The 20,512-nt window shown below is 40.5% G+C and overlaps 1 protein-coding gene across 1 annotated transcript in view; it reads left to right on the top strand.

Annotated features, from left to right (window-relative positions):
- Positions 1–10,578: 10,578 nt before the first annotated feature.
- The window catches only part of MGAT4D (MGAT4 family member D), a 47,334-nt gene continuing 37,400 nt past the window's right edge, over positions 10,579–20,512 (top strand). The window contains exon 1 of the mRNA XM_061140712.1: positions 10,579–10,672. Coding sequence (XP_060996695.1) covers positions 10,579–10,672 — 94 coding nt within the window. The remainder of the gene's footprint in view (positions 10,673–20,512) is intronic.

Below are 20,512 nucleotides of genomic sequence, written 5' to 3'. Positions count from 1 at the left end.
AACGGAATGTATGTTGAATGACTTGCCCATGGCCACTAGCAGGAAGACAAGGAGAGCCCTGTATGCTGAGTAAAGAAGTTTAGACCTTGTCCTTTCATGATAAAACATCTAATCGTTAATTCATAGGACATTTATCCCTTAACTGGTGTTTGTTTTTTCTTGAAAAAGTAATTTATGTACATAATTATTTTTAAAAAATCCAACCTCAGACAATGTATTAAGTCAAGTATCTGTTGATTGGCTGTTATGCACCAGGCAGTGTTCCAAAAGGGAGTCATACACCAAATAAATGCAAATATTTAGTACGTCAGGTGGTACTAAAAAGGGGGTATTAGGGAAAGGAAGGAGTGTTTTTACATACAGTATAGTGAGGTACATACAGTCTCCGTGTTAAGGTGCCCCTTGAGTAGTGATCTGAATGAAGTAAGAGAGGGAGAGAATCTGGAGGAAGAGTATTCTAGACACTAGAATAGCAAATGCGAAGGGCTTGAATCAGGAACATACTTCATAAGTTGGAGGAATAGCAAAAGGACAGTATGGTTGGAGAAGAAAGACCAAGGGGAGAGTAAAATATAAGTACAAAGGACAACTTATATTGAAAAATGACTTTTACCCACCCATGCACAACTCCTGGTCCCTTAGCCCCTTGCTCAAAAGCAACCAGTATTAGTTTTTTATACCTTCAGGGGTATTCTATGAAAATGTGTGTATATATATGTGTGTGTGTATATATATATATATAGAGAGAGAGAGAGAGGAGGTATATATAATATTCATCTCATTGTTAACACAGATTGAAGCAGCAGTACACACTTTTCCACACCTCAACCACATTTTTTAAAAAGGTGCTAATTGTAAAACAGTAGACATGTGAAGGGTGCGTAAGTCATCATCCCTGACCCATAGAAGCAACCAACTTGGTACTGAAATCTGGACATATACTATAATAATAAAACATCGACTCAGATCTTGAAAGGAACTTAAAGATCATCTCAATGAATATTTTTTTATTGTACATAAAAAATATTCAAAAGGTAAAGTTACACAGCCAATCTGGCAAATTAAGATCTAGAATCAAACCTCTATTTCAGGGGTCTATTATTACATAATACAGTCATAATAGAGAGTGAGATAATTCTGTAGTACAATTATGTAATTCTTTTACCTTTTCAAGGTGCTACAAGGAGTCGGGGAGGGACAGAGAGGAACTCTTTATATTGTCTCCATGCTGCCTGTTAAGCCCATGTCTATCCAGGTTTTTCTCCGGGAGAGGAGAATGCTCACCTGTTTGGTCAGAACTCAGGAAGTTGATTGAACTGATTTATGGAAGTAGAATCACTGTCCATTATAACACCTTGTGCATATGATTTCCCTGTCTTCCGCAAATTCATTTGCTTGTAACTAGCCGATACTTTGGAGAAGGCAGTGGCAACCAACTCCAGTACTCTTGCCTGGAAAATCCCATGGACAGAGGAGCCTGGTAGGCTGCAGTCCATGGGGTCACTAAGAGTCGGACACGACTGAGTGACTTCACTTTCACTTTTCACTTTCGTGCATTGGAGAAGGAAATGGCAACCCACTCCAGTGTTCTTGCCTGGAGAATCCTAGGGACGGCGGAGCCCGGTGGGCTGCCGTCTATGCGGTCGTACAGAGTCGGACACAACTGAAGCGACTTAGCAGCAGCAGCAGCAGATACATTAAACCAGTCCTGTGCCTCAAGGAAGACTGGCTTTCTCTCTCTCCTATTCTGTTTGGCTTTCTTTTTCCATGTGGCTGGCTAACTGATGGTTAAATCCTAAGATTAGAATTCTGGCTTCAAAAAGGTAGGACCTACTTAGGTCTCTGAACTAACTTCTAAATTTCAACCAGGTCTTACTAGATAGGCCCACATGGAAAACAAAGGCTATAATATAATGAAGTTTGGTTGTATTTTTGAGTAATACTGAGGAATCTCTGCTTTCTTGGATTCTCAGACTAAACAGCCAAGGCACTGTTGATTTAAAAGCTGCTTAATGGGAAGAGTTGTTTGGTGTGACTGTTAATCAACAATTTGTTACGATGTTCAGTTTGATTCATGTGCATCTGCGTGTGCTAAGTCACTTCAGTCATGTCCCACTCTTTGCAACCCTATGGACTACAGCCCTCCAGGCTCCTCTGCGCATGGGATTCTCCATGCAAGAACACTGGAGTGGGTTGCCATGCCCTCCTCCAGGGACTCTTCCTGACTCAGGGATTGAACACGAGTCTCTTCTGTCTCCTGCATTAGCAGGTGGGTTCTAGAGCCCCCAGGGAAGCCCCGATCCATGGAGGACACAAACAAAACATCAGGTCCTCTTTTGAGGTGTGTGAACTCTGGGATGCAGCAAGTTTATACTGAGAAGGAAAACTATGTACTCCTTCCACTAACAGTGAAATAGATTACTTCTGTGGAAGCATTAAAAATGTTAAGGACAATTGACAGATGAATGGATAAAGAAGTTGTGGTACATATACACAATGTAATATTACTCGGCCATAAAAAGGAGTGAATTTGAGTTAATTGTAATGAGGTGGATGAACCTGGAGCCTGGTATTCAGGGTGAAGTAAGTCAGAAAAACAAATTTTGTTTATTAAAACATATGTGGACTCCAGAAAAACAGTACGGATGAACCTATTTACAGGGAAGGAATGGAGACAGACACAAAAAATGGACTTGGGACACAGCAGGAACAGGAGAGGGTGGGACGAATTGAGTAAGTAGCATTGACAAATATATACTACCATGTATAAAATAGACAGCTAGAGGGAAGCTGCTATATAACACAGGGAGCCCAGCCTGGTGCTCTGTGACGACCTAGAGGGGTGCGATGGAGGCTCAAGAGGGAAGGGATACACACACACACACACATAGTTGTGACTCATATGTGATGTTGTACAGCAGAAGCTAACACAACATTTTAAAGCAATTATCCTCCAATAAAAATTTTTTTTAAATGTTATGGACAGTGACAACCCTGATTGGTTTTATGATGACTTGTGTTGCACTTCCCTGAAACTATGTTGGACACTGTGCTTAGGGGACCCCCAGTGTGTGAATTCCCCATATAATTCCTTTAATGGAAGAACAAGGAAATACACAGAATTACAAGGTAAATTTGTACAGCTTCTAGTAATGGGCTTTACCAATGAAAAGAAAATTCAAGCTGTGCAGAATTAAGGTAATGGGCTGGGGTAAACCAGAACAAAGCAAATAAACATTGAATTGAGTAGAACTATTTATATGATCAAAACAAAACAAAAACCAAACAAACAGAGGGTAAGAATGGGGGGGAGTAAAGAAGCAAGAATTTTGACAGGGACCCTATGGAGAGTTTGGTGGCACATTAACAATGATTGGGAGCAGGGAGACCTACTCTAGCTCCTACTCTTAGCGCCACCTCACCTAAGTTAACCTAAATCTGTTCCAGTTATCCCAGCCTGGATGAGTTAAGGGCTAAGGATGCTGAAGATAAGAGGGAAATAATGTGTGTTTAGCACAGAGAAGTTATTTTATTCCGTCTATTAGGATTGTGGGAGAAAAGGACAACTAACTTGAGGGTCAGGAAGTCTTCAATTGACCACTGGTAGGAGGTCCAAAATTGTATGATACAGTTTATGTTGAGTGGCAGAGGATAGTGAAAAATCTTTGGGGGATTATCTAACTGTGGTGCAAAATGTACTGTATTATCATCAGGGGAATGGAAGGACAATGTTAAGGTATGAAATCAAAATTTAGGACAAATGAAAATGTTATGGTGTGTGCATGCATGCTCAGTCACATCAATTATGCCTGACTCTCTGCAACCCCATGGACTGTAGCCCACCAGGCTCCTCTGTCCATGGGATTCTCCAGGCAAGAATACTGGAGTGGGTTGCCATGCCCTCCTCCAGGGGATCTTCCTGACCCAGGGATTGAACCCATGTCTCTTATGCCTCCTGCATTGGCAGGCAGGTTCTTTACTACTAGCCCCGCCTGGGAAGCCCGAGTGTTATGGTAGGCAGCACCAGAATCACAATGAGGCTGAAGCTGGAGAAATAAAGTAGGAACTATCCAGTGCTTGTCTTTCCCCGAATCTCTAATTAGAGTGGATGTGATGAAGTGCCTTGTCACTACTAGCTTAAAGCTATATGTCTTTTAAGAGAGAGAAGTTTGCCCTTTTATGTGTTTTCAATTAAACACACAAAAGGAGAGCCCTGAGGACTGCTCAGACCTGCGTTTGAGTTAATACCAGGCAGTGTCAGGTTCGGGAAAGACATAGGAAACCTCATCTCTCATTAGGAAACAATGCAAGCAGCAGCACTAATCTCCACCAGTGCTTTCTATTAATCCTCTGTGGTCCACAAGAAAAGACCCTTGGAAATAACTGTTAGTGATTGTGATTTAAACAAAGTAGCTGGACTTCCCTGATGATCAGGTGGTTAAGACTTCACTTTCCAATTCAGGGGGCATGGGTTTGATTCCTGGTTGAGGAGCTAAGATCCCATAAGCTTTCAGGGTCAAAAAACCAGAACATAAACAAAAGAAGCAATATTTTAACAAATTCAATAAAGACTTAAAAATGGCCCACATTTAAAAAATCTTAAAATAAGCAAGGTAGTTACCATAATTTAAGTTAGTGTCTGTTGTACCAAGTATTTTTAAAAAACCATATAAGAGGTTCAACAAACTAACTTTGCAATATTTTTTGTGACATCAATACCGTCTTCTTTTTTTTTTAACATTTATTTGACCTCAGTTGATTTACAGTATTGTGTTAGTTTTAGGTATACAGCTTCAGATTGTTTTCCCTATAGGTTATTACAAGATACTGAATATGGTTTCATGTGCTAGACGGTGAATCCTTGTTGTTTATTATATTTAGTGGTGTGTATCTATTAATCACATACTACTACTCTCCTTTTCCCTTTGGTAACCATAAATTTGTTTTCTATATCTGTGAGTCTGCTTTTGTTTTGCAAGTGAGTTGATTTGTACTTTTTTAAAAGATTCCACATATAAGTGATATGATATGATATTTGTCTTTGTCTGACTTACTTTACATAGTGTGATAATCTCTAGGTCCATCCATGTTGTTGTGGATGACATTAGTTCGTTATTTTTTATGGCTGAGTAATATTCCATTGTGTATACGTACCACATCTTCTTTACCCATTCATCCGTCAGTGGACATTAGGCTGCTTCCATGTGTTGGCTGCTATGAACCTTGGTGTGTGTGTAACTTTTTGTTTTCCACTCTTCCAAATGTATGCCAGGAGTAGTGGTCTTTTTAGGAACCTCCAGACTGTTCTGCATAGTGGGTACACCAACTGACATTCCCATCAACAATAGAGGAGGGTTCCCTTCACAGCTGGGGTATCTTCTGATGTCACTCTCAGAGTAAGATCAGTTTCCTTATACAGGAAAAGGAATGTATAATATGTTTATGGTTCTTCCTCAACGACATCTGACCCTGGGGATTCCAACTCACTGCTACAATTTGGTGAGACTATATTTAGAGATGATCACTATCAAAATGAAGTTAATTCATTATACTGATTACATCATGATCATTCCCCACCCTGGAAGGAGACACTCAGGAGATATGAGAGCTGTTACTGGTCCATATGACGCACAGAATCAATCCAGTTTAGATTAAGAGCTTAGCTAAATCAGTGAAATTTCTAAAGCTGGCTTAGGGCCTCTAGAGGTGTTATATAAACAAACAATACATTACTCCCCCTCCAGGACTCTGTCAATAAAAAGGAGGCTGCTGCTACTGCTGCTACTGTTAAGTCACTTCAGTCGTGTCCGACTCTGTGCGACCCCATAGATGGCAGCCCACCAGGCTCCCCCGTCCCTGGGATTCTCCAGGCAAGAACACTGGGGTGGGTTGCCATTTTCTCCTCCAATGCATGAAAGTGAAAAGTGAAAGTGAAGTCGCTCACTCGTGTCCGACTCTTAGACGGACTCATGGACGGAGAAACCTGGCAGGCTGCAGTCCATGGGATTTTCCAGGCAAGAGTACTGGAGTGGGGTGCCATTGCCTTCTCTGAAAAAGGAGGCACCACGCCTTAAAGGAATATTTGACAAGGTATGAAAAATATATAATGGGTATTGGCCCAAGGCTGCTGCCGCAACCCTCGGTTCTAACACATTCATACACAAGTTTACATTATTCATACGTAAGTTTCTGATACCACAATATATTCACATTGGAAACTTTGAATTAAATATAACACTGCCACCTCGTGGTGACCACTGGGATTTAGAGCTCAAAAAGTTCCTGATGATGGCACTAAGAGAGCCAGTTTGCCAGCATGCTGTTTGTGCTCTGGTATAAACAGTCCCCATGGCACTAGTGGTAAAGAACCTGCTTGCCAGTGCAGAAGATGGAGGAGACATGGGTTTGATCCTTGTGTTGAGAAGATCGCCTGGAGAAGGGCATGGCAAGTCACTCTAGTATTCGTGACTGGAGAATCCCATGGACAGAGGAGTCTAGTGGGCTATAGTCCATAGGATCGAGAGTTAGACATTACTGAAGCAACTTAGCACACATAAACAGTCCCCATAACTTAAGAGTGGCAAATTATATTAAGATCTGAACTACCTGTGATATAATATGGGTGATATCAGAAAGAAGCTGCACAACAAAATTCTCAAATAAAATGAAATTCTTGTCCTGAGAAGTGTCTCTGTGGAGTTATAAGACATAGCAGGCAGCATCTCTGCTTTTGGACTAATTAGAATTTCACTTCTGTTGCTAAACTGTCTAAACCTCATGACTCTTTCTACTAAAATGAGACAACTTTCTTGGTTTATCCATAAGAGACCCTCCATTGTACAAACCTGAATATAAAAAGCAGCTACTGTTTGTTCTATAGACAGTAAAAACAGTCAGATGATGTCAAGGTAAGTTCAAGCAATGGGCCGAATTGAGAGCATATAAGATGGTGGAGGGAGAACTTACTTCTTTGCCTCGGGCAATGTTTGGACATGTTCAAAAGAGTTATAGGCAGTAACCAATAAGCCAATCTGGGTGATGCCCCTATTGGTTACCACCTGTAAATTATATAATACTGTACATCAACGAAAATAAAAAGTGTTTATTCTAGTCCCAGTTTCTTCTCCACACACTTGCCCCCAATCCCCCAGTGAAATGGAAAGAATCCAAAACCTGAGAGGAAAAGGGAGCCACACCATGGAAGGGCCTGGAATCTCAAGCGATCACATAGAAAATTGCTGGTCAATTGGACATTACTTGAGCAAGAACAAAACATCTATTGTATTAATTCATGGAGGTTTTGAAGTTCATGTGTTCCTGGAGCTGGTTGTACTTTAATTAATTGGTTGTTAATATGTTTAAATCATCACTATGAAGTAAATAAATAGTGAATATGAAGATAATGTGTTTGGATTTATGACTTAGACTATATATACAGATTTGAATTATAATAGCATACAGCTTATAGCAAAATGTACAGAAATAAGCAGTAAGCTTGGCTTTTCACTATTTGGATCTAAGAGTCTTGATGCAAATACAAAGTGTTTCTACAACCGTCGAGTGTGTCACACAGAGCCTGGGTGTTGTGAATAAATCCATCATCCTTTTGAGTCTAGCATCATGGCCTCCTTGAGTTTTCCAACAGAGGTGAACTATGTGGATAAATTAAAGCACCAGCTCTTTTTCCATTGGATCTCCTGATTTGCTCCTTCCAATACCAACAAAAATCTAGTGACATTCAGAAGCAGTTAAGAGCCAAATTTAGAGAGATTCAACAGTTAGAAACTCTTGGCTACTATATTGCTTTCCTTCAGTTTAGCAGTATGGAAAATAATCCTAGGACTTTTTTCTGGGCAAATGGACTTGTTCAGTTAGGCCTGTTTACACTGAGGTTTTTCTTTATATATAACAGTGATGGCCTTGTAAGTTATCAACGTTAACTACATCTACCAAAATTTTGTTGGGCTCTCATTGTACCTTACCCATGAGGTTTATGTGTACAGGATTGTTCCAGTATATTTATTGTTTATTTGGGGAAATTAGGCTCTGAAGCAGTTTTTCCTCCTGTGAGTCCCATGGTCTCCTTGGAAACAGGCCTCCGGCTTCTGCCCACAGCCAGCTCTTTTTCTCCCAGAGCTGGTCTACATGGTATGGTAAAGAAGCAGGAAGCCCTCTTTTCCCAGGCATCCATGCACAAGTATTCTCTATACCATTAACCTTCTTAACCACTGACATGAGTGTCTGGAAGTGTATTTCTTAGGAAAATCATCAGTTACTCAATCTGCTTTAAATACATTTCTCCCTTAACCGTGGATGTAACTCAGGCTCACCTTGGGGATCTCCGCCCCTATAGCAAAATGAAAGCAGATACCTGATACACTAAAAGCATTCAGAGAAGTGGTCTGCTGTAGTCACATTTTGATTCATGAAACACAGAAAACTTGAGGCCTTCAGGTGGAAAAGAGTTGAACGGTCAGGGAGGAGACTGGGTATCCTGGACTGTGTGTAAATATCAAGAGAAAAGGCACAGAAAGAGAAGAGTGAACATGACATGTTCAGGATAGAATAGAGTCTGGCAGGTCCTTAAGGCATGTAAGGGAATATCAGGAAATACTCTTGAGAAAGCAGAGAGCATGGATTGAGCTTTATCACTAAGGAAGAATGGAGCTACTTAAATAAAACAGTTGACACTAGGGAACTGGTAATCTACTGGAGTAAAAAGTGGAATGCAGAGTGTAGATACTACAGATAGTGTGGCCAGCCTGAGTATCATCATAAGAATATGGCTATTGGGGTAGTGTAGAGCAACAGAAATGCAGGTCTGGAAGATGAGACATTCCAAAGGAGGACTTTAAAGATTTATAAATCATGGGGCATAATGAAAAAGAGTAAATTGATCAGGAAAACTATGGTGACCTTGACAAAAGTCAGATGACTGTGGGAAGATAGCTAGGTTGGGGAGGAAGTTTGAACATCATCTTTCGGGACATCCAAGAAGTGCTGAGAAGACAGCTAATGAGACAATGGAGCTCAGGTAAGAGAACAATGAAATATTGATTTGGAAATTCCTTTGTGCTGGATAGCTGGGTGCTCCCACTTCAGTCTACTCTACATCTTTTCCCACCCTGCTTCATATGCCGGGAGGAAGGGTCGTATAATATAGCATATAGTACATCAAGCTGAAGTTCCTTTTCTTTTGGTTTCCAGTAGAGCTTAGCCAGTAGGAAGCACTGGCAAGAGACTGAAGGGATGGAGGAGAAGAAAGTAGAGGTATTTATTCCTCTGGGCTTCCTCTTTTGGCATCTGGGTAGATCACTGCTTAACTGAAGGCCACAACTTCTAGCCTTTCACTCATGAGTAAATGCATCTTAAATGGCATCCTCATGCTGGCTTGTGTTCAAATCTTTCTCCTGTCAGAAACTAGGGCCAGAAACTAGCCCAGCCAGTGGTGCACTGCTGGTTTGAAGTAGTAGTAGAATGATTGCTACCAGATATTGCCAGGGAATCCCAAATAAGATCAGAGCAGAGAACCCAAAACACAAACCACATTTAACCTGCCCAGAGAGTATAACCCTACTGATGTTCTCCTAGTGTTTCCCAGTTTGGGGTAAAAATATGAGAAACTGATACCTCGAACTTGGCTGAGCCCAGCAAATCTCTTTTGGGCTCTCGCTCATTGTATTCAAAACCGCCCCCCCCCCCCCCCAACAAAACTTGACTCCCTGCTCATTTCTTGGGGGATGGGGTACCAAAATATTTAAAGATAAAGGTAAGGGGATTAAACTAAATGTCTAGTCTTGGTCACTCCCCACGCAAAAATCTAAGCCTCCCAAGTCACTTGGGCACTTGACAGCTACTGTTTAAGGCTGTGCTGTGTGTGTGTTAGCCGCTCGGTTCTCTGTCCTTGGGATTCTCCAGGCAAGAATGCTGGAGGGGGTTGCCATGCCCTCCTTCAGGGGATCTTCCCAACCCAGGATCAAACCCTTGTCTCCCACATTGCAGGCGGATTTTGTACTGAGTCACCAGGAAAGTCCATTTAAGGCTAGCAAATTCCAAGTAAAGACATATTTTCTTTAGGAAATTCTTGTCCATGTACAAAGTTTGTACTTTGTACGAGAAAAAAGGAACAGCTTCCAGCTGTGCAACTTGCAGCTAGTTGCTCAGCATATTAGGAAGATGATGTTATTCTCATTTTATACTTAAAAAAAAGACTTGAGATTTTGTGAGGACTTAATGAGGTCATGTATGCAAACTGTTTAGGCCAGTCTGGCTAAAGCGACATCTTACAGGACAATAAAGTTACTGAGCATTCACCTGGAGTGGGAGCTTTCACATAGTTTATTTCATTTAATAATCAGCAGCCCTGGCAAGCGGTTCAGGATCGAAGGCAGAAACTGCTGTTGGGGGAAGGGGGCTGGGTGCGTGTGTGGGTTGGGGGTGGGTGGGACGAGTCGGGGAGCTAGCTTCCTTGCGCAGCGGCGCGCGCAGCGCGTGACCATCCTTAGCCGGCGGGGTGGTTGCTGCGTGCTCTGCTATTCTAGTCAAGCTGCCGGTTGCCGCGGCCGTCGAATCCGCACCATGAGGACCAGGCACGTGAACCTGCTCATCACGCTCATCGCTGTCGTGCTCTTCAGCTTCTCCTGCTTCTGCATCTCCAGGATGACTCAAACCAGTAAGCGGCGCCTGGCTTCTCCCGCCTTTTTTCTCAGTTCTGGGGCTTCCGGGCTCCAAGATGACTGGAGCGGCCGGGTTGGAGAAAAGTGGGAAGATGTGGGAACATGATGGCTGTCTCTCGCTCTCACATTAGGAACTTTCAGACGGGACTCCCACACCCAACCACCACCACGCCCTTAACCGGCCAGCGGTTAAACTGTAAAGAGCGCCCTGGTCCACCGGGTGGTCGTGACTCCTGTGGGGCGCGCGCTAGTGGTCGGTCCGCGGGGCTCCCGGGTCCTCTCACCTCTCACCTCTTTTCCCCTCAGAGGTTCAAGGGCCCCTTCCGTGCCCCGATTCCCCACAGTTCGTCGATCTTTTCCCCATCGTTTAAAAAAAAAAAAAGAAAAGAATGTCTTACTTCAGGAACTACTTTTACACAGCCAGCCTCTTTCCTCTTTCGTGTTCTATCAAAACGTCATAGTTTTGAGCCACACTTCAGGGCTCCCTAGCGTGTTTTGTTTAGAGATGAGGTGACTGGGAGAGAGACACTATGAATTTAGAGTGCTGGTTTAGCACCTGATCTTCCTCAAATGGACCATGTGTATTCCGATTTAGCAAGTAAAAATGGAGGTTGTCATCTTAAATTTGAATCTCAGATGAACAATGAATGCATTAGTTTGAAGTACAAAAACTGCATGGGATATATTTATACAGAAAATATTATCATTTGGCTGAAATTCAAAGCTAACTAGGTTTCCAGTATTTTTTCTTTCAACTGTAGTCCATAGTGACCATATATATAGTTGAATTTTGAATTTAAGACTCAGGAATCCAGCAAATATATTAACTCAGCCTTTCAAGATTACTCTTACATATTAACTCAGCCTTCCAAGATTATTCTTAGGTTGTTTTTGGTTAAATTTTAATTCTTCTTATTAAGCACATTTATGTATGACTCAGGGTGCACACTAAGTAATCTTAGTAGTAACGGGCTAGTGCAAGCAGGAGGAGAATTGTAGAAGGAAGAGATCATGGAGACCACAGTAAGAGTTATGACTTTTATTCTGAGTGAGATAGGAAGCCATCTAACAAGTGTTGGTGAAGATGTGGTGAACAGAGAAACCTTCCTCATTGTTAATGGGAATGTAAATTGGTGCAGCCACTATGGAAAACAGTAATGGAGGATCCTGAAAACATTAAAAATAGAACTCTCAGGGAGATTAGTACGAGATGGCAGAGTAGAAGAATGTGCACTCATTTGCGAGAGCACCTAAATTGCAACTGGCTATTTCACAACCATTAACAGGAGGACGCTGGAAACCACCAGAAAAAAGATATCCCACCTCCAAAGACAAAGGAGAAGTTGCAATGTCATGGTATGAGGTGTGCAATCACAGTAAAATAAAATCCCATACCCACCCAGTAGACAACCCACAAACTGGAGAACAATAATACCAAAGAAGTTCTTCCTGTGTTGGGAAGGCTCTGAGCCCCACATCAGGTTTCCCAGCCTGGGGATCCAGCAAAAGGACTAGGACTCCCCAGGGAAATCTTACTTTGAAGGTCAGTGAGATTTGATTATAGGACTTCCACAGAACTAGGGAAACAGAGAGATTTCATTCTTGGAGGGCACAAGCAAAATCTTGCATGTACCAGTACCCAGGGTAAGGAGCAGTGACCCCACCGGAGATGGAACCAGACCTCGCTGCTCGTATTGGAGGAGCTCCTGTGACAGCGTGGGGCAGCAGTGGCTGACTGAGGAGATGAGGTATTGGCAGCAGCAGTCGTGGGAGGTGACTCTGGGGGTGGGCCCTTTTGGAGCTCACCATTAACCCTACCATAGAGCCTGTAGACTCCAGGGCCGAGTCGCCTCAGGCCAAACAACTAACAGGGAAGAAATGCAACCCCACCTATCAGCAGACAATTAGATTCAAGTTTTACTGAGTGTGGCCCTGCCCACCAGAGCAAGAGTCAATTTTTCCCAGAAAGGTTCTCATCAGGAAGCTTACACAAGCCTGTTAGCCTCATTCACCAGACAGAAGACAGAGAAGCAAGAAAAACTACAGTTCAGCAGCCACCAGAATGAAAACCACATCACAGAAAGTTAATCAAAATGAAAAGGCAGAGGGTCATGACTCAGATGAAGGGACAAGATAAAAACCTCAGAAGAACAACTAAATGAAGTGGAGATAGGCAACCTTCCAGAAAAAGAGATCAGAATAATGATAGTGAAGATGATCCATAGTCTCAGAAAAAGAATGGAGAAGATGCAGAAAAGGTTACCAAAAGCCTAGAAGAACTAAGATACAAACAAACAGAGATGAACAATATTCTAGAAGGAACCAATAGCAGAGTAACTATTGGTTATTAGTTATAAGCAGAAGAGTGTATAAGTGACCTGGAAGACAGAATGATGGAAATCACTGCCACAAAACAGAATAAGCAAAAAAGCATAAGAGACCTCTAGGACACATTAAATGCACCTATATTTGCATTATAGGGATCCCAGAAGGAGAAGAGAGAGAGAAAGGACTGGAGAAAATATTTGAAGAGATAATAACTGAAAACTTCCTTAGCATGGGAAAGGAAATGGTGTCAACCAAGTCCAAGAAATGCAAAGTCCCAGGCATAATCAAAGTGACAAAAATTAAAGACAAAAAAATGAAGATAAAATATTAAAAACAACAAGGGGAAAACGGCAAATAACATACAAGGGATCTCCCATAAGGTTATCAGCTGTTTTCTCAACAGAAACTCTAAAAGTCAGAAGGGAATGGCATGATGTATTTAAAGTGATGAAGGAGAGGAACCTAAAACCAAGAATACTCTATGCAGCAAGACTCTCCTTCAGAGTTGACAGAGAAATCTAGAGTTACAGATTAGCAAAAATTAAGAGAATTCAGCACTACCAAACCAGCTTTACAACAAATGCTAAAGAACTTCTCTAGGCAGGAAACACAAGAGAAGGAAAAGGCCTACACAAAATAAATCCAAAACAGTTAAGAAAATGGTAATAGGTTCATACATATCAATAATTACCTGAAATGTAAATGGATTGTACGCACCAACCAAAAGCCAGGCTGGATAGATGGATGAAAACATGTATACGTATGTACTTGCACTTACCACATCACTCTGCTTGACCCTCCCCCAAATTGTGTGTAATTATTTTATATTGTTAGGTTATCATGTTTTCATTGTGGCTTGCAATTGTAATTATCTTTTATTTTTCGTCTGGCTATTGATTGTGAAAACTAATAAACATCTTTTATTATTTTGTAACTTTTTTGTTTTAATACCATTGTATCATGATTGGTCAACAGAAGATAATTTTCTATTACTAAAACTACCATTTAATAGAAAAACTTGTAGTCACTTTTTAAAATCCAGATGCACATTAGAACTATCTCGGAATTCTTTGAAAAATACTAATGCCCAGGTATTGTTATTTTCCTCCAAAGCTCCAGATGTGATTCAAATGAGCAGCCATGTTTAAAAACAACTGGACTATATGACGGTGTTTTATCTTGTTTGTTTCACTTTTTCTATTTCATATTCAGTGCTCCCATTTAATTTAGTTTATCTTTTCCAATTTCTCCATCTCTTTTTGTTGTTGTTCTTTCTTAAGCCTTGATCAAGTGTAGTAAAAAAGCTTTTGTAATTCTGAGAATATAAAGAAATACTATGTTGTAAAAAAAAAATCAAGAAATTAACACATGATACAGTATTAACTAAAGTACAGATTTTGTTCAAATTTCACAAAATTTTATGCTAGTGTCCATTACTTGTATTCATACTTTATTCAAGATTCCACATTGTATTTAGTTGCATTGAGCAGCTTCAGCTGCATGCAACAAATTCTGATAAATTCCCTTCTCATTTTTATTCTGTTAAAAATATTTTCTAATTTTTCTTGTTACTTCTTAGATACACTCATCATTTAAAAGTGGACATTTGATTTCCAATACTTGGGGTTTTAAAAATGTCTTTGATATTAATTTCTCATTTTGATATTAATTCCTCATTTAAATGCTTTTTTCACTGCACTCAGCCTCTGTGTTTTTTCAGTCTTTTAACTTTATTGAGGCTTTCAATGGCTAAGTCAAAAATCTCTCTTGGTAAATGTCTTATTGTACTTGAAAATATGTGGTTATTTTAAAATATCTTTTGACATTGATTTCTAACATAATTCCACAGTGATAAGAGAACAGACTCTGTATGATTTCAACACCTTTAGACCATGAGATTTTTGCACCTTGTTTTATGTCCCTCAATATGTTCCAGTGACTCCTGGTTTATAGTCTATGGGAACGTGAATAGAATTTATATCCTGTTGTGTGAAAATTGTATAAATCAATTATGTTGAATTGGTTCATAGTGCTTTTCAGGTCTACTATATCCTTCTGCTTTTCTGTCTATTCATTCTATTAATTTTTGAGAGTTTGATATTGAAACTCCAACTAAATATCTTAATTTATCTACTTAAAAATAATTGTAATATATAGTGAAACTATGTGTAACTTAGTTCTGTGTTTTCTAAGTCTCCAAGTAAATATGTTATCATACTTTAATAATTTGAAAAAGAAAAAAATACTTTTAGGAAAAAAATAGAACTGCCATATGATGCAATAATTCTACTTCTGGGTACTTATCTGAAAGAAAGGAAAACTAGAGTATTACTCATGCTTTTGCTTCCAGCAGTGGATAACTTTCCTACCTCATCTCACTGATGTTAACTACTCTCCTGAATTATGTGCTTATTGTTTCTTTGCTTTTTAGAATATAGTCTTTATCAGTTTATACATGTCCCTTATAATATGCTCTTTAGTTTGCTTTGTCCCTGAGCTCTCTAAAACTCCCATCTGCTGACAGTCTTTATACGCCCTTCTAAATTCTCTGTCATGATCAAAACCAGTAGTCTGTTAGATGCCCTGGCCAGCTGTGTTCTCATTCCATCTTGCCAATGGGAGGCATTTGTGCCAGATTAGAGGGTGCACAAAGGTAGTAGTCACCTTGCTTTTTGTGGTTCCTCTGCCAAACTACTAGCCCTCACTGGAGTGTCGGGGTTCAGACAGCAGCAGCAGGTCCAGTATTGTCAGGGATGACAGGCATGGGAGGTAGCTAGCAGATGGCCAGGGGTCCCTGAGGAGGCTGCATCACCCAATGCACTTTCACGAAAGAGAATCTGGAATTGCTTATTTGCCTTACTTGGGCTTAAGAAAACAAAAGAAAAAGTGAAAGTGTTAGTTGTTCAGTCCTCTTTGACTCTTTGTGACCCCATGGACTGTAGCCGTTTGGGCTCCTCTGTCCATGGAATTCTTTGCAAGAATTCTGGAGTGGGTTGCCATTCCCTCTCCAGGGGATCTTCCTAACCCAGGGATTGAACCCAGGTCTCCCGTGTTGCAGGCAGATTCTTTACCTCTGAGCCACCAGGGAAGCCCTAAGAACACTGGAGTGGGTAGCCATTCCTTTCTCCAGGGGATCACTTGGACTTAACCATAGTGATATGATAACCTACCACACTGCCAGGGAGCTACCCTTCTGGTGGATACTGGAAGTCCAGCTGATAGACACTAGCAAAAGTTCTCTTGATTATCATCTCTGGTCAGCTGGGATGAAGTACCTATGAGCACTGAGGCCTTGGAGATCAAGTGGCTGCTGCTTTCACCAATTACATGTGAGTGATGGCTTTAAGGATTGTGGATTCAGTGGCTTTTTATTACTGTGCTGGAGAACTTTATCTGTATACTTTTTTTTTTTTTTTTTTTGGTCACTGTTACACTCTTCTTCTTGAAATATTTTCTTGGCTTAGGTCTCTCAGTTTCCTAGTTTTTCCTTGAGTTTGAAATACTGGAACTGAGGATGGAAATGCTCCCCAGCCTTAACTTGGTGGAGAGAAGCCTCACTCTGGAGCACCCAGACTTTATGAGTGAATTTTTGGGGTCCTCTCTGTTCTTACTGGAAGGAATGCACCCTTCTCCCCAGCCAAGTGGGAGAGTATATGGGTGCACATATTTATGTAAAACCTTGTTGGAGTATGACTACAAAATAGCATGGAGCAGAACTGCTGAGGAAGATAGCTCCCAGGAGTAGCTCTAGGTTAGCAGAGTCCAGGATCCAAGTATGGGCTGTTCAAGACAGTAGTTGAAATCCCTTGTGGAATTTAAGCTATGTAGAACAAAATACATGAAAACAATTACAAGAAAAAGTAGGAGACGGGTAAATAGAGGTAAATGGTACTCAACTTATAGCACTATTGAGAAGTGAGGGTGTAAGAATGTGTATTAAAGTGTAGTAAGTCAAGGATTCATGTTGAAATCTCTAGTCTAACCACTAAAATAATGTTCAAATAATGCATAATGATATCACTAATTGTATTAATAGTAAATTCTTCAAAAGAGAAATTAAAATATTTCCTGATTGGATATAAACACAACGCCCTGCTTCATGATGTTTAGGAAAGAAACACTTAAATTTTAAAGTACAGACATGTTGGAAGAAAAGGATGGAAAAATATATATATCAGCAACCCAAACCAAAAGAAAGTATAGCAATAAATATCAGCAAAGTAGACTCTAAGACCAAGTGCAACATAAGTGTTGAACAAATGTTGAGAAACTTCATGAGCGATCAAGGAAATGCAAATTAAAAACACAAGATATCATTTAATACCATTCAGATTTTTAAAATTAGGAAATCACATTTGGTGACGATGTAGAACTGTGGATTCACACACACATTCCCCTTTGGGGGGATGCGAAGTATATATTTAATTACTTTCATTATGAAACATGCATTTCCTGTGTCTTTGCAACTCTACTACTAGTCAGGGCTGAAATTGGTGTGCAGTGTTATCAATGTCTTATGGTCAAATTTTCTTTTTACTGATGAACAGACTGTAGCCCACCAGGCTCCTCTGTAATTGGAATTCTCCAGGCAAGAATCCTAGAGTGGGTAGCCATTCCCTTCTCCAGGGAATCTTCCCAACCCAGGGGTTGAATCAGGATCTCCTGCATCACAGGCAGATTCTTTACCATCTGAGCCACCAAGGAAGCCCACTCATGCCATACAGATTGCTAAATATTTAAAATAATACCCTCAGCACCAGCTGAAATTGGTATGCAGCCCTATCAATGGCTTATGGGCTTCCCTGGTAGCTCCGCACGCAGCCTGTGGGATCTTCCTGGATCAGGGATTGAACCCATGTCTCCTGCACTGGTAGGTGGATTCTTCACCACTGGGCCACCAGGGAAGTCCCCAAGACCCCGCTTCTTTAACATGAAGGACTCAGCCAGTAAAAAGCCATGGCCTCTGTTTACTGTAGCGCTGCCTACTTCCTTTTCCCCTCTGTTAAAGAGTGCTTCTTCCTTTGCTGTGGAGAGACTTGCATATGGCTCACCATGGTTGTGGACTCTGGATTGCAATTCTCTGCTGATACCGAATAAACTCTTTTTTTTTTTTTTTTTTTTTCGGGAGAAATAACCAGCAATCTTGGAGAAGGCAATGGCAGCCCACTCCAGTACTCTTGCCTGGAAAATCCCATGGAGGGAGGAGCCTGGTAGGCTGCAGTCCTTGGGGTCGCGAAGAGTCCGACACGACTGAGCGACTTCCCTTTCACTTTTCACTTTCATGCATTGGAGAAGGAAATGGCAACCCACTCCAGTGTTCTTGCCTGGAGAATCCCAGGGATAGGGGAGCCTGGTGGGCTGCCATCTTTGGGGTCGCACAGAGTGGACACAACTGAAGCAACTTAGCAGCGACAGTAACCAGCAATCTATTTGTTTTAGGTTGTCAATACTCTTTGTAGTGTTAAAATATTTCCCCATAAAATTAGGGCATAGGGGAACCACTCATAGGGAGTTTAAAGAGCATGGTACATAGTATAATTTGATTATTGCAAAGCATACATGGAGGGGTGTAATCTGAAATGTATTTACCTTTTTACCACCTCAAATATTCTTTCTTTGGAACCACAGTGGGTATACAAATAAGTGAATAATAAGTTTAAAATGGACCAGTACTTGAACTTAATGCTGTTTCTCCATCTTTTCCTTACTGACTGAATCACTGACTTTTCCCTTGCTACTCATACTATTTTATACTTATGTATTTATGTTGTTGTTTTCTTAGTCTAGAATACCCTTCTCTCTTTTTGCTATATGCAAAATTAAACACATTCTTCAAATTTTCTAATATTCCCTCTTCTCTGAAACTTTTCCCACGTCCCTCCCCGATTGCTCAGTCCTGCTTAAGAATTAGTCATTAAAAAAAAAAAAAAAGAATCATTCTTGACTTCCTTTGCCTGTAGCACTTAATGATAATTCCATTTTAACAATTAATTTATAGTTAGTTGTTTAAATAGATGCTCTTTTCCCCAACCAGAGCACCCTGTTTGTCAGTTATTTAGGGCAGGAACCTGGCTTTATCTGTGTTTATTTACCTATCACATAGCACAGTGAATGGTACATGGTAAGTATTAAATGGAAGAAAGTATGACTGTATCAGCTTGCTTCTCATTACTGGAAATGTTTGGTGAGTGAAATAAGATGGAAAAGTCAGACCGTGGCTATATTGCATCAGACTTCCCGTTTTAAGATAGGACTCCCTGGTGGCCCAGCTGATAAAGAATCTGCCTTCAGTGCGGGAGACCCCAGTTGATCCCTGGGTTGGGAAAATCTGGAGAATGGAAAGGCTACCCACTCCAGTATTCTGGCCTGGAGAATTCCATGGACTCTATAGCACCAAAGAATTGATGCTTTTGAATTGCGCTGAAGAAGACTCTTGAGAGTCCCTTGGATTGCAAGGAGATCAAACAAGTCAATCGTAAAGGAAATCAACCCTGAATATCCATTGGAAGGACTGATGCTGAAGCTGAAGCTCCAACACTTTGGCTACCTAATATAAGGAGCCTGTGATGCTGGGAAAGATTGAAGGTGAAAGGAGAAGGGAGCGGCAGAAGATGAGATAGTTAGATAGCATCACTGACTCAAGGGACATGAGTTTGAGCAAAAATTTCAGGAGACAGTGGAGGACGGAGGAGTCTGGCATGCTGCAGTTCATGGGGTGGCAAAGAGTCAGATATGACTTAGTGACTGAACAAGAACAATTTAAATTTAGTAACAGAAACAGTGCAAATTCTTTCTCAATTAAGCAAAATTTTGTTGTTAAGACTGCATTTTACAAATTTAGCATCTGAATTAAGAAGTATTGTAAAATATAAAATATGCCCAGGATTTAGAATACTGAGCACAAAAAGAATGCAGACTGTTTCATTGTCAATACTTTTGTGTTGATTACATGTTGAAAAATATTTTAGATACATTGGATTACATTTTCTATGCTATTTATAAAACATTTACTTTTTTCTTTTCCATTTTTTTCAATGTGGCTACTAGAAAGTTTTAAAATTACAAATGTGACTTGCATTTTACTGTTCCTGGGGAGCAGCGCCTTGGACCTCTGCTGTACCTCTGCTGTGAGAAGCAAAGTCAGTGGTACTAAGGATCTTACCTGGACCCTTCTTATGGGTGAAGTCACTTTTGCCCAGTGTACGCAGGGACTGATGTTTGTTTTCACAATTTCGCCTCAGTTAACTCAAAACGTCAAATTATTCAAACTTTTACAAAGTAATTTGCTAATGGTTCTTCCTCTAAATATGTAACTGAATATTCAAGTAACATAAATATTTTAAATAGAACATTGATGAATTGAATTATCAGGTAAGAATATACAAGGAGCAGAACCAGGAGTAGAGATTATATCCTTTAATATTTCTGTATGGTTGTTTCTAAAACTACTCTTACCTCTGGAGAAAACTCTCTTGTTTACCAAATTAATCCCTCAAGGACTGACTTAC

The sequence above is a fragment of the Dama dama genome, chromosome 5 (assembly GCF_033118175.1).
Source record: "Dama dama isolate Ldn47 chromosome 5, ASM3311817v1, whole genome shotgun sequence".
Taxonomy (NCBI): Eukaryota; Metazoa; Chordata; class Mammalia; order Artiodactyla; family Cervidae; genus Dama; species Dama dama.
The sequence above is the reverse complement of the archived record's forward strand: the minus strand, read 5'-3'. Positions and strand labels throughout refer to the sequence as shown.